A 14,808-nucleotide genomic window follows, 5' to 3' on the forward strand; every position below is an offset into this window, starting at 1 on the left:
TGACACCTCTATCCTGATTTTAAAAATAAAAATAGAAATTCTGACTTTTCATGAGAACATACATAAGTGTTTTCTACAATCTTCACATCAAAAAGTTCTTGTGATTTCCCGTGGTGAACATACTTTTTTTCCTTTGAACTATTTTGCGGTTGAATAATAAAGATTGTATATTTTAAATCTTGAAGGACTTTACTTTTTACAATCAAGTTTTTAGATTTAATGTCTTCTCTTGTCTTTAGATTTTATTTTCTTCTCTTTTTTCTTAGTTCTTCTCTCTATGCTCAGCTACACCAGCCTGATTCTAATAGGCTCTTGTGCTGTTGGTCTTTAATGCCAATATATTTAATGTGTTTAGCTATAGGACATCTCGGTCCTTTTGAAAGTAAGATAATGCATATGCACATACACACCTACGTACATGCTTAAATATACTTATGACTGTAAAGATAAACTATTCTTTATTATCCAAATAAATACTATTTTAAAGTGATGTGGCAGTAAGATTAGGTAATCACTAAATTCTCACAGATCACGTGTCAGGGAATTCTAAGGACGTGATCCCATTAATTTTCTTAGCATCAATATCCTTGCCTATAATCTATTCTACAAGTTTTCTGTACCTTCCATAGGCACATTTAGCAGATCCCTCCTATGTACTCCCATAGCACTGTACACATCTCTTACCAAGTCTTAATGTAACATAGTTGTTTATTTACAAGTCTATCTCTCATTAGAATTCCTTTAGGGATAGGACCATGTCTTCTTCACATTTGGATCCTTAGTATATATCACAGTACCTGCCACATATTCAGCATTCAGTTAATGCTTATCGAACATGTCTTCATTCAATAAGTCGTTTTTACACTGAGGTACCCAGGAGTGAATGTTGAATGAGAAAATTACCACAGATATCCTTTAAAAAAGCATACTGCATATTGAATTTTAAAAATGGTTTTTATAAATTGATTTACACACAGCCTGTCAGTAATGCATCGACTTGCACACATCATTAACTTGGATAATTCAGAGTCATTATAATTAAGCACATTGGGTTCAAATTTATTAAGAAATGTTGAGACATATGAAAAGGCATAAAGAGTATTATGATAAACATTCATGCACCCACCATTCAGTTGAAGGAATAAAAGAATACCAGTACTGCTAAGGCTCACTATGTACCTATTCCCAATCTCAACTCTTTCATCTCCACCCTGGATCTGATGATATCATTCCAGTGCATTTCCTTACACTTTTATTACCTATGTTTGTACTCCTGAACAAATATATACTGTTGTCCTTTTTTTTTTTTTAAGATTTTATGTATTTATTCATGAGAGGCACAGAAAGAGAGAGAGGCAGAGACATAGGCAGAGGGAGAAGCAGGCTCCATGCAGGGAACCTGATGTGGGATTCTGTCCAGGCATTCCAGGATCACGCCCTGAGCCAAAAGCAGATGCTCAACAGCTGAGCCACTCAGGCATCCCAATATGTACAGTTGTATTGCATATTTTCAAACTATTACAGAGATAGCATCATACTGTGTGTATCATTTGTACCTTTTCCCCTCAACAGGCATGTTGTTAGATTCTTCCATGTTGATAACTCAATTTCTCCTTCATTTTCATGGCTCTGTTCCACTAAATGAATTAACTATTTAATAATTTTCATGTTGATGGACATGTTAGATATATTCAGTGGATAAAGCCAGCAAGATGCTTTGAAAAGTTTTTGCAAAGCCAACTAATGGTGTGGATTAGGGAATTCAAACTATTGAAGGAAGAGATTCTACATCTGTTTTTAGGCTGTTTACAGTTTTGGTCTAATGTTTGGGATCTAACAATAAATGTATTACTTGGATTTCTATTTGTTGAATTATCTTGATTATTTTCCATGACTGACCTTGCTAAAGAAAATTTGAAGCATCTTACAGTTAATCAGAAGACACTTAAACCAGAATAAGGACAAGTACCATGTTATTTCAGAAAACCTACCCTAGGATCTTGTAACATCTACATCTAAAGTTACATAGACCTTCTTCCACCCAAGATTACTATTGCCCATCAGCAATATTACCACTACACATCCATGAAAATAATGTTACCTTTTGGAAGTTGAAAACTAATTTTGACCTCAATTAAGAAAGATAAATTGTCAGATTACATAGCAAACTGACTTTCATCTTAAATTTTGAAAATACTACCTTTGTATAGTAATAGGGCAATAAATCTTTAAACTTCAAAATATTGATCTTTTAAAACAAGATGTATAGACAGTGTGGAATGGCAGAATGATAAGATATTTAGCCAACTAAAAGCAAAATCAGGAGTTCTGACGTTTAAAATTTTTTGACAAAAATCAGTGATTTTAAAAGCCAGCTCAACTTGTTTGTGTCAATGAGGGAGGTCGTCTGAAATGCAACTGCTCAGTCTCTTTATCAGTGTTTGGACAAATTACTAAAAATATCTAGCCTTCTGAAGGCTTTACCGTATTTATAAGTTGTAGTTATTGGCCTCCACCCAGATTCAGATGTTAGAGATTAGCCTAAAAGCTGAGTCCTGATTGAAACAGATTTAGGTAGATTCAGCACTGAGCCTTTCCAATTCACATTGCTGTAATTTATTAGGTTTCATTGAATGAGCCACATGAGGATGCTGTAATAAAAACTTTTGATAAGAGGTCCCTAGAGTCTAGGTGTATGCTTCAGCTATCGTGTTTCTCAGTCCATAGATGTACTCACATAAGTTAAAAAAAATATATATGCCGACCTCAAGTCAGACTTAGAACTGGTATTCCTGAATAAGACCGTCTCATCAGGAAATTGCGTGGCCTGTGGCCTAAGGAGGTATTATTTTTCTAATAAGTTCTTTGTTTTCATGAAAAGACCCTTTGATTCTCAGAATGTATTTGTTTCAAGGTAATTCAGTTTAAATTCACTCATGCTCAGAAGTCTCCTGACAAGCTTTCCTTAAAGTTTGCAGTGTATGTTTTATAGGCAACTTACACCTGATGAATTTTGAAGAATCATTCATTCATTTGACATCAGTTTTAATAATCAGAGCTTGGTTTCCAAAGCTTAAATAATTCTGTCATATGGAATCTAATATTAATAGCATTAATATTTTCAAAAACAGTAGTAACCTTTTTAGCAACAGATCTTTCTTAATACTATTAAGGGACAAATACATAGCTGTCAATTTTGGGTGAAGGCATTCAGCTTCAAAAGAATTTTCCTGTTTATAAGCTTTCTTGCAGTTTAGATATGCTGCCATCAGGTGGTAGTAATATGTCATATCCATGTGGCTCCACAGATGACAGGTTGCTTAAGGTCACTAGTTTATCCCACAAAGATTTACAATCATGAATCCCCAGAGTTTTATATGAAAATAAAAATAACACCATATCCATTTATTATCAGAACTAAGGATACTTTGGGTATAATTTTTGAAACAAATATGTATCAGAAGATTCAATTGGGCAGTTTTTTCCTGTTTGTTTATTTATTTATTTATTTGTTTGTTTTTTGGTAAATGATTATTATATGCCCTCTAAAAACCTGGAAAGTTATAGAAAAGTAAAATTTGAAACATCATATTTCATTTACTTACCCAAAGATGATTTCTATTAACCTTTTGCTTCTTTCTTTGCAGTCTTTTTTTTTTTTTTTTTATGCAGTGTTTAGTATGTTTTTGTTTTTGTTTTTTAAAGTGGAGTTCTATAGCAAGAAAAGATACTTGGCTATAATAACAGTGTGTATACAGCATCTATCTTTTACAATTTTTGAAATTACGATGTTTTTGTAACTGTGACATTTTATACTTCACTGATTGAAGTTTTCCATAATTTATATAGCCATTTACCTATTAGTAGGCTGTGTTTATGATCATCAGTCATCAAGAGTATTTTTTTAAGAGTATTTTTTATCTGCCTTCTACTGCCTATAAAAAACCGTTATTTTGTTGTATCCATGCTCGATTTTTGTTTTAATACAAAATGATCTCAGAGTAGCTAGATATCTTATATTTTCTCCTTTGTATTTGAAAGGAAACTGCTGGGAAATCTGAGCATTCCATTTTCAATTATGAATGAAAGTATGTAGTCTGTTACTGTTTTCATATCATAAGAATGTTTTATAATATTGTAAATTGTGTGCACCTAGCACATATAAACTTTCAGGGCATGTAATATTATGAGATGGAACCATTACCTATTTCCTACCAAAATAATTCTTTCTTTTCTTTTTTTAGTATAGAACATTGCATTAAAGAAATACAGTCTGAAGTTAACAAACAGTGTCCAGATGTGCAGCTGAGAACAACAACTGACTGTTTTGAACTGCTAGATAATTATAATCCAACCAAGTCACCATCCATTCCCCATGGAGATTTGATAAAATTCCTCAAAACACTGGTAAAAAAAAATAATAATAATTTTTTGTTTTATACTGAAGTGGCATGGTGAACAGGAATACAGTTCATTCAGTTTCTATATGTAAATATATATTTTAGTGAGCATGTTAACCTGCCATATCTAGGGGTTGTTCTTTTGCTTTGTTTCTATATCCCCAGTGGAATCCAGTAAGCTATTGTTTTTACCTTTTACAATGAGTTGTATCAATAAAATGTAGCTTTATAGAAATGGAGATTAAAATTTATAATTCCAGAATGTGTTGATTGGTGTGTACCACACACACTGTCTACCAGAAAAGTTCATATTTATTATATTTTCTGTCCCTCACAACTACTCTTTTTCTCTGCGCTTATTGTTAGGCATAATAAGATCACCATTGATTGTATCTTTTAAGTATCCTTGTCTATCATTCCCTGCAGGCATACCCCGTTTTCTTTCAATCAAGGCAGTAATTTCTACAAGACTACTCTTAATTGATGGAAAATTATTACATGGGTCATTCTTTGATACTGCCCACCCTCTATGTGAGGAATGTGTTTGTAGCCTTCAGTGAAAACACTTCCTTTATTACACCTGCAGGTACTAGGGGTAGCTAGCTTGCAACAACAGTTTCCCAGAAAAATGGCACAATTGTTAGAAAGCAGTAGGTCTGTAGCTATGGTTTTAATTTAATTTAGGGGGGAAAAAGGCACTATTTTTGTCTAAACATCAAACATTGACTAAGGCAGATGTGGAAAATATCTTGAGGTTGTAGATGGCTGAGGATGACAGAATCAGATGGAAAGTTCTTGGCTATCGTTATTATTGCAGATGTCTCTTTAATGTTTGCAGAGTAATAAAAGGAAGAGAAAGGAAGACTGTGCGCCCTGAAGCCTTATTCTTTTAAGAAAATCCTCTCACCCATTATCTCTTGAAGGTGCAGCCCTGAAGAATAAATATGGATATAGTTATTCCTTTAATTTCTATTAAGAGCCATGTGTATTGAATTTCATTAATATTGATGTAATAATGCTTTCTCACTTAATTAAAAGCAAAGGCTTTTAATTATCTTTTAATCTGTCACACATAAGTCATTCTCTATTCACTGCAGGGCAAAGGCCGTTTTAGTTTTGCTCAAATTCATTAGACTGATAGGGTTGTTCCAGGCCTAGGTTTTCTTACATAATTGATCGTGTTATTTTGAGGAAAGAACCACATTATTAAAACAGATTCAGATTAAAACAACCTTATTATCAAGTTTTTACATGCTAAAAGTGTCAATCTTGACAGCCATTTTTTATAGCTCTCTTTTTTTAATAGAAAAATTTTTATTTATTAATTATCTAAGTACTTAAATAAGAAACAGAGGTCCTCATTATTGCAGTTACACCAAAATTATTCTTAAATTTAAGTAGTCATACGAAACATGTGTCTTAAACCTCTCATAAACTATTATTCTCTAAATGTTGCTTGATCAAATATTTATAGTTTTAGACTGATTAAAAGAAACCTAAGATAGAGACACTAATATGACTTGGTTGTTTCTTAGAATTTACCATAATGCTCTTGTTCTGAACTCTATCCAAGGACATTTCTTTTCTAGAAGTATCAACAGAGCTAAATAGAGGGTAAAGTGGGATGAGAGAGGGAAAGAGAAACTTCAGAAAGATCAGTGCACTCTGCGGCTCTCTGGAGTCTAGTAGAAAGAACATAGATGAGAAGAATGAAGCCAGGGATTCATTCTGTTTTGTGCTTTATTGTACGTGACATTTGGAAGGTAACTTAAACGTGTTGCACGTTAGTGTCCTTATCTGTAAATTGGGTTTTTAAATATCTATGTCACAGAGTTTTTATTATGAATAAGCCAGAGACTTGATAGGAAAGTGCTTTTTATATAATAAAATACTATAGAGATATTGGATATTCATTATAGATAGAACATTAAATTGGACACAACAATGCTTAGAATTGCTTTAGAGTAAATTTCTGAAATTTGCCTAGTTCATAATTCTGAAACACAGATAATACCTCTGCTATCTTTGTCAATAAGAAATTTCAAAGCCATCATGATTTTATGCCACTTGAATTTTGCTTCCAGTTTTCTTACAATCAGCTTGTTGCTACTCAGAGAATATGAACTAATTTCAGTATTAGCTGAAAGAGATAATTAGGAAAAGTCAGCATATAAGGAGAATGTGTGCATGTAATACAAACTCCAAAAAGAAAGTAACTTTCTGTCCCTTTACTATTCGTAATTATACCTACCATTGTTTTATGTCAGCACGGAAAGAATAAAGGAATAATTTTATATCATCTTTTGGGGAATGATACTTAGAGTATTTTTTTCCCATATTGAGTTAGTGATCTTTTTGGAGAGAGCTGAAATATTCTCAGATTAATTTCCAAAGTAAAATCTTTCTTAACATGACTCTCAAAAAGGAACTTAAATGAAAGTTCAACTCTTTTAATGTATTAAATTTTAGTTCTCAGGATGGCAGCTATTAGTAACCTCCAGGCACATACTATATTTAAAGGTCTCTATTTTGTATGTTTATTTGGGATTTTATAAGAATAGATGTACTCATTCAGGCATGAAAATTTTCTGCCAGGAATTACTTAAGGGCATGATCTTGAATTTATTTTGTCTGAGGAATACATTTCAATCGATGTTTGGTACATGTTTTTATTTAGAAATTTTTAAGCTGCAGCTCAGGTTATATTGGAGATGGATAACAATGAGGCCTGAAAACTGTATTATGTTTGGAAAGCTAACTGAAAATATAGATCATCACCTGGGTTTACAAAATTTAACAGATCATAAAGCTAACCTTCTAAAATATCTGAATCGATTACATTCCAAATGCAAATAAAAAACAAACTAAAACAAAACTTGAAGAGCATTGGAGTATTGATTCTAAATTGAAATGAATTATTTTGAAGTTGTATGACTGTACAAGTATGACTGTAGAAGTCAGTTTTCCTATTACTCTTATAGTGACTCTCATTTCTAATGTTATAATTTACTTTTATTAGCAAGATTTGTTGAAGAATGAACTAAATCAAGAAGAAATGATACTGGATTTACTTTGGGACCTCTCCAGCCACAGCAGCAGTTCGTTCCCATCAATGCTAAGTGGAGCATCTTTCCATTTCCTCTCTAGGACTTCTCTTCATTCGGTTGAAGATTATTCTTCTATGGATGTAAAGTCCATATGGGATAATATAAGACTGCATCTTCGACGCTTCTTAGTGAGCAAATTACAAAGCCATAATGAAATAAGCAATTCACAGCACAAGATTTGGTTGAAAAATCAGTGCATACAACAACTCTTGTTTCTTTATCCAGAATCAGAAGTTATAGTCAAATACCAAAGCATACAGAAAAAACTGTTGGCTAAACTTCTGCAGAACTGTTTTCCTTCTTACAGCAGAGAATCAAATTTAGACATAATGGTTCATGGATACCAAAGTACAATGCATAAGTTATACTCAATGATAAAAGAGGATTTTAACACACTACGTGAAATTTTAGCTCCATCCTCAACAGTGAAATTCATTAAAGAAACTTACCTGGATACTGTTACAGAAGAAACGGCAAAATTTCTTGAAAATTTTTGTGAGCTGCAGTTCCAAGAAAGTGCTGTCCGTGTGATTAAAACAAGCAAGAGCTCCAGCAGGCATAGAGGAGCAGTGCATGCTTTGGGTTAGTGAGTTTTTAAATTCATTTGGTTTAATATGAGCCTTTTGATATCTTTAATTCTCTAACTTTTTTTATTTGGTTAAACTTAATTGCAAATTTGAAACTAAATCAGAAAATAAACATTATGAAATTTTGTAGTGCACATTTCTCTTACGCATTTCTTTTTCTGTAAGTACAGTAATGGAAGTGCCTTTTTTCCTGTTATTTGAATTATTAAAGATATTGAAAAATGTAAGCCAAAAACGTTGCCAATAAGAGTTTTGGTTTTTTGATTGCATAAATTACTGAATGAAATTGTGTGTATATATAAATACATATATAAAATATACATACACACAATATTAACATATACGTAACAGAAAAATATAAATTTTAATTAGTTGTAACTTCCAAAGCTGAAACATTAGAAAAGAATTGTTAAAAATGTGTTGAAATTTTCATGAACTAAAATTGGAGGTTGAGAATTGTATTCTTTTAGTCAGCCAGTTCTAATAAAGAGCTATTATGAAATGGTAACTAGAAAATTCTGTATTAAAATTGGTCACAGAGGCATAACATTTTAACTATAGCTGATTTTAGAGGAACTTTTCCTCTAGTATTATTTCTGTAAGAATATACACAAAGAAAAGGTGATTTGAAAATTCCTAATTTTATTTAAAAGATAAAGGAGAAAAGAAAGAAACTATTGTGATATAATAAACTTTTCCCTGTCACCATTTTAATTTCCTACTCGTGGAGAAAAAAATCAAGATAAAAAATATTATTTTTGAAAATTATTAGTCATGCTTTTATGTAAAAACTGTGAGGTATATTTCTAAATAGACACATAAACTATATTTTTTAAGTGTGAAAGTTGTCATTTGGTGAACTCCTGTCTTTGAATTTATGATCACTTTATAAACACTTCCATAGCTCACCATAGTTTTATATACCTTCCTTAATAAAATGCCAGAATACCAAAATACTGTGATATATGAATTTTCAAATAGTATAATATTTTCTCTTATATTTTTTGTTTTCCTCTGGAAGCTGTATCACATGACAGAACAGACATGCATCAGCCAAGTTTAAGTAATGGTAGATAATTTAGAAACATTACAGTTTTACTCAAAGCAAATGGATTTTCATTTTAATTGTTACATAACTTTTAAATGAATTTAGTGAGTGTACTTATTTTCTAAAAAATTTTATATTCTCTAAAAGAATTCCTGCTTACTTGTAAAGTATTTCAACATGAAAGTTTTATATATGCTAAATATAGTTTATAACAGAAGAAAAGATCCATATGGTTGAAAATATGTGTAAGTTGCTATGGAGTCTTTAGGGCTGATATTGAGGTGTTTTCTCATTCGTGAGAGAAAACTATGTGTGTAGGCTTTAACACCAGGATTTGAAACATTTTCTACAAGTCTAGGTGCACTGATCTTTCTCAAGCTCATTTATCTAAACGTTGGTATGAATCACTTGTTAAATGAATGCTTTCCATATGCCAGGCACTGTGCCATATACATTCTTTTCCTTATTGCCCTAATTTCATAAACAAAGAAAGAAGCTTAGAAACATTAACTTGCCCTGGGTCGTGTTGTACAGAGTCAGGATTCATACATAGGTCTTTATGTCTCCAAGACCAATGAATTTAACCATCATGCTTTTGGACCTTTTGTCACTTGCAAAAGAAATTTCAAACAGCACTTTCAGGTGAGCTACCAGAAAATCAATTCACTTTGGCTCCATTGAGCACCTACCATAGGCAAGGCATGTAACAGCTACTGCATTGAAGGTTCAAAGCTAGACACAGTAAGGGAAAGAAAACTAAATGAGTAGCTGCTGCTAATGTTTTTAAGAACTGCTAAACTAACTTTTAATGGACCAACTGTATTTTCCACTAATATTTGACTAAGTGACCAAATTTTATTTATTAAGGAAATGGAATTTGAGATTAGTGAAATAATAAAATAGTATTAATACAGTTTTAATTTATATTCCTATTAGAATAAAATCTACATTGACTTGAATGGGTTGTGTGTGTGTGTGTGTGTGTGTATTTTTTTAATGCTCACCAAGTTTTCAATATTTTGCCTGAAACTATAGAAAAGATTTTCATTAGGTAACAATAGCTCACATTTATTACACTAAATGTTAATGTGCATTATCTCACTTAATCCTTCTAACCATCCAACAAGGTAGGTGCCATTATATGTTATCTCTATTATACAGTGAGGAAACTAAGGCACAGAGATAGTAATTTGGTCAAGGTTACGGAGTGAAGCCAGGATTCAAACTTAATTTTGTCTAACTGCAGATCCTCTACTCTATCGCTGTGCTCTACTGCCTAACGGAATAGGATATAAATAGCTCATTCTATTAAAAACACTGCTCTGAATCCTCTATATTATTAACTCTAGTGTAGTCATTGTTTTACTTTTCTTTTTTTAAGGTTTTATTATTTATTTGAGAGAGAAAGAGCACAAGCAGGAGGAGGGGCAGAGGAAGAGAGAGGAAATAGATTCCCTGCTGTCAGGGAGCTCAACGTGGGGCCTAATCCCAGGACCCTGAGATCATGACCTAAGCCAAGGCAGCCACGTAACCATAACGGACTTAGCCATTCAAGTACCCCCATTGTTTTACTTTTTTTCAAAACTACCCCACCCTCTTCCCATCTGATGACTATATAACACCAACTTGAGAGTTCTGCTTATAATTCTTGTTTTGTAATCTGCTGATGTATCTTTGGCAGTGTATGTGTACTAGTCTTTTTTCTTCCAGTTTTATTGAGCTATAACTGACATATAACAATGTAAATTTAAAATACAACATGGGGGATCCCTGGGTGGCTCAGCGGTTTAGCGCCTGCCTTCAGCCCAGGGCCTGATACTGGAGTCCCGGGATCGAGTCCCATGTTGGCCTCCCTGCATGAAGTCTGCTTCTCCCTCTGCCTATGTCTCTGCCTCTCTCTCTGTGTCTCTCATGAGGAAATAAATAAAATCTTTAAAAATAAATAGAAAAATAAATAAAATATACAACGTGTTGATTGGATATACATATATTTTTATAAAATTACCACCACAGCATTAGCTAATATCTTCATCATGTCACATAATTATCATTACTTTCCTATGATGAACATTTAAGATTTACTCTTAACAACTTTCAAGTGTAAAATACATTATTGTTAAGTATATTCACAATACCGTACACTGGAGCCTTAGAAATGATTAATTTAACTAGAAATTAGTACCATTTGATCAATATCTTTTCATTTCCCCCTTTCCCTGTCCCTGGTAACTACCATAATATTTTGTTTCTTTGAATTTTTCTTTTTTCTTTTTTTAGATTTCTCACGTAAGTGTCATTGTATAGTATTTGTCTTTTCTCTCTCTGACTTATTTCACTTAGCATTATGCCTTCAAGGTCCATCCATGTTGTTGCAAATTGCAGGATCTCCTTCTTTCTTGTGGCTGAATAATATTCCATCACATCCTCTTTATCTATTATCTATAGATGGACACCTTGGGTTGTTTCCATATCTTGATTATTGTGATTATGCAGTAAACATGGGAGCATAGGGATCCCTGGGTGGCACAGGTTCCCTGGGTGGCGCAGCGGTTTAGCGCCTGCCTTTGGCCCAGGGCGTGATCCTGGAGACCCGGGATCGAATCCCACGTCAGGCTCCCGGTGCATGGAGCCTGCTTCTCCCTCTGCCTATGTCTCTGCCTCTCTCTCTCTCTCTCTCTGAGTGACTATCATAAATAAATAAAAATTAAAAAAAAAAAAACATGGGAGCATAGATATCTATTCAATATCCTGTTTTCATTTCCTTTGGATATATACCCAGAAGTGAGATTGCTGATGGTAGTTATATTTTTATATTGCTTTTTAAGAACCTCCATACTATTTTTCACTTTGGTGGTACCAATTTACATTCCTATCAGCAGTGCTCACGGGTCCCCTTTTCTTCCTTTTCTCATCAATAATTGTTATGTCTTTTTTTTTTTTTTTTTTTTTTTTATGATAACCAGGACCTTAGTTGGTAGGTGGTATCTCATTGCACTTTTGACCTGAATTTTCTGTTGATTAGCAATGTTTGCCATCTTTTCAATTAGGTATTGGCCATTTGTATATCTTCTTTGGAAAAATGGCTATTTAAGTCTGCTAGACATTTAAAAAAAATTTTTTTTTATTGGAGAGCATGCATGCATGGGTGGGAAGAGAGACAGGGGGACAGAGGGAGTGAGAATCACAAGTGGACTCTGCCCTGAGCTTGGGCTCAATTCCACAAGCCTGAGATCACAACCTGAGCCAAAATCAAGAGTCCGATGCCTAACCAATTATGCCACCTACTTGCCCCATGCTGGCCATTTTTAGATTTTGTTGTTGTTAGTGAGTTGTATGAGTTCTTTATATATTTTGGATACTAATTCACTATTAGATACATGGTTTGCAAATATTTTCTCTCTGCTGTAGATTGCCTTTCATTTTGTTGATTATTTCTTGTGCTCTGGAGAAGCTTTATAGTTGAGTGTAGTCCCATGTAATTTTTGCTTTAGTTGCTTGTGCTTCTGTTATCACATCCAGAAAATCATTGCCAAGACCAATGTCAATGCTTTCTTCTAGGAGAAAGTTTACAGTTTCAGAGCTTAAATTTAAGTCTTTAATCCACACTGAGTTAATTTTTATGAGTGTAGTAAGATAGGTCCAGTTTCATTCTCCTGCATGTGACTATCTAGTTTACCCAGCAGCATTTGTTTAATCTTTTCCCCATTGAGTATTTTTGGTTCCCTTATCAAATAGTAGTTGACCATATACATGAGGGTTTATTTCTGAGTTCTGTATTCTGTTCTTTGGTCTAATGTCTGTTTTTGTGCCAGTACCACACTGTTTTGATTTATAGGCTCACAGTATAGCTTGAAATCAGGAAGTATATGTCCAGCTTTGTTGTTCTTTCTCAGCATTGCTTTGGCTATTTGAAGTTTTTGTAGTTCCATACAAATTTTAGGATTTTTCTATTTCTATGAATAATCACATTGAAATTTACTTTTTAAGTAATATCTACACCCATTATGGGGCTGAAACTCATAACCCCAAGATCAAGGTTTGCACATTCCATTGGTTGAGCAGCTAGATACCCCTGCATTGAAATTCTCAGAGATTACATTGAATCTACAGATGGCTTTGGGTAGTTTGGATTTTTAAGTTTTAATTCTTTCAATCCATGAACATCCAGTATTTTTCCATTTATTTATATCTTCTTCAATTTCTTTCTTCAAAGTCTTATAGTTTTCAGTATACAGATCTTTAACTCTCTTGGTTTATATATTGCTCAATAGTTTATTGTTTTTGGTGCTGCTATGAATGGGTTTTTCTTTCTTTTTTCCTATGTATATATATTTTAAATTTTATTTATTCATGAGAGACAGAGAAAGAGAGAGAGAGAGAGAGGCAAACATAGGCAGAGGGAGAAGCAGATTCCCTGTGGGGACCCCAGTATGGGACTCGAGCCCTGGACCCAGGATCACGACCTGAGCCGAAGGCAGACACTTAACCACTGAGCCACCAGGTGCCCCTTCCTATATTTCATTGTTAGTGTATAGAAATGTAGGTGCTTTCTATATGTTGATTTTATATACTGAAGCTACTGAGTTCATTGATTAAGTCTAACAATTTTTGGTGGAGTCTTTATAATTTTCTGTATAAGATTGTATCATCTTCAAAGACAATTTCATTCTCTCTCTTTTTTTTTCCTGATTTGAATGCCTTTTATTTCTTTTCCTTTGCCTGATTGTCCTGACTAGGATTTCTAGTATTATATTGATAAGAGTGGTGAGAATGGGCATCCTTGCCTTATTGCTGATCTTAGAAGAAAATCTTTCAACCTTTTACCTTTAAGTATGATGAGAGCTGTGGGCTTGTCACATAGGATCTTTTCTATGTTGAACCATGGCCCCTCTATACCAAATTCACTGAGAGTTTTTATCATGAAAAGATGTCATATTTTGCCAAATTCTTTTTCTATAAAGATGATCATATGATTTTAATCTTTTATTAACATGGTGTATCACATTGATTGCATATGTTAAACCACCCTTGCATCCTACAGATAAATCCCACTTGATCGTTCTGTATGATCCTTTTAATGTGGTGTTAAATTCGGTTTGCTAATATTTTGTTTAGAATTTTTGCATTTATATTTACCAGGAATACTGGCCTGTACTTTTATTTTTATGTAGTGTCCTTACCTGGCTTTCCTATCTGTGTAATGCCTAGCTTTGTTAGTTGTGCTTGGGAGTACTCCTCCTCTTTAGTTTTTAATAAACTAATTAATCAACTGATGTCCCATCTTGATAAACTAAGACAGTTTGGACCTATTGAATCCTTAATTGCCTTTGATTTTTCTAGGTAGATTGAGGATTTTTTTAAATCTATAAATAAACATGTGTATATTTATATCAATATTTGTAATATAGAAAAATATAGAGAGATAACATTACTTGAGTATCAAAAATAATTACAACTTTTTATTATGTATAAGGTTTTACATACGTGAATTCATTTAATCTTTGAACAACCCTTATTATTCATATTGTAAATGTGAGAAAACGGAGACTTATAAAGGTACATATTTTCCAAGGCGCACATAATTATTTTCTAATAATCCACAGAAAGGGAATTTCATTGTTTGCAGTTATTTGGTATATTATTTTGATATGCTACTAAATTCCATG

At 33.1% G+C, this 14,808-nt stretch overlaps 1 protein-coding gene across 4 annotated transcripts in view; it reads left to right on the plus strand.

Annotated features, from left to right (window-relative positions):
- KIAA0825 (KIAA0825 ortholog) overlaps nt 1–14,808 on the plus strand; it is a 380,540-nt gene that overhangs the window by 56,189 nt on the left and 309,543 nt on the right. For all 4 annotated transcript variants that reach the window (XM_077864520.1, XM_077864518.1, XM_077864511.1 and 1 more), the window contains exons 4-5: nt 4,245–4,407; nt 7,420–8,089. In XM_077864520.1, the coding sequence (XP_077720646.1) occupies nt 4,245–4,407; nt 7,420–8,089 (833 nt within the window). The remainder of the gene's footprint in view (nt 1–4,244; nt 4,408–7,419; nt 8,090–14,808) is intronic.

This window comes from Canis aureus, chromosome 2, assembly GCF_053574225.1.
Source record: "Canis aureus isolate CA01 chromosome 2, VMU_Caureus_v.1.0, whole genome shotgun sequence".
NCBI classification, from domain to species: Eukaryota; Metazoa; Chordata; class Mammalia; order Carnivora; family Canidae; genus Canis; species Canis aureus.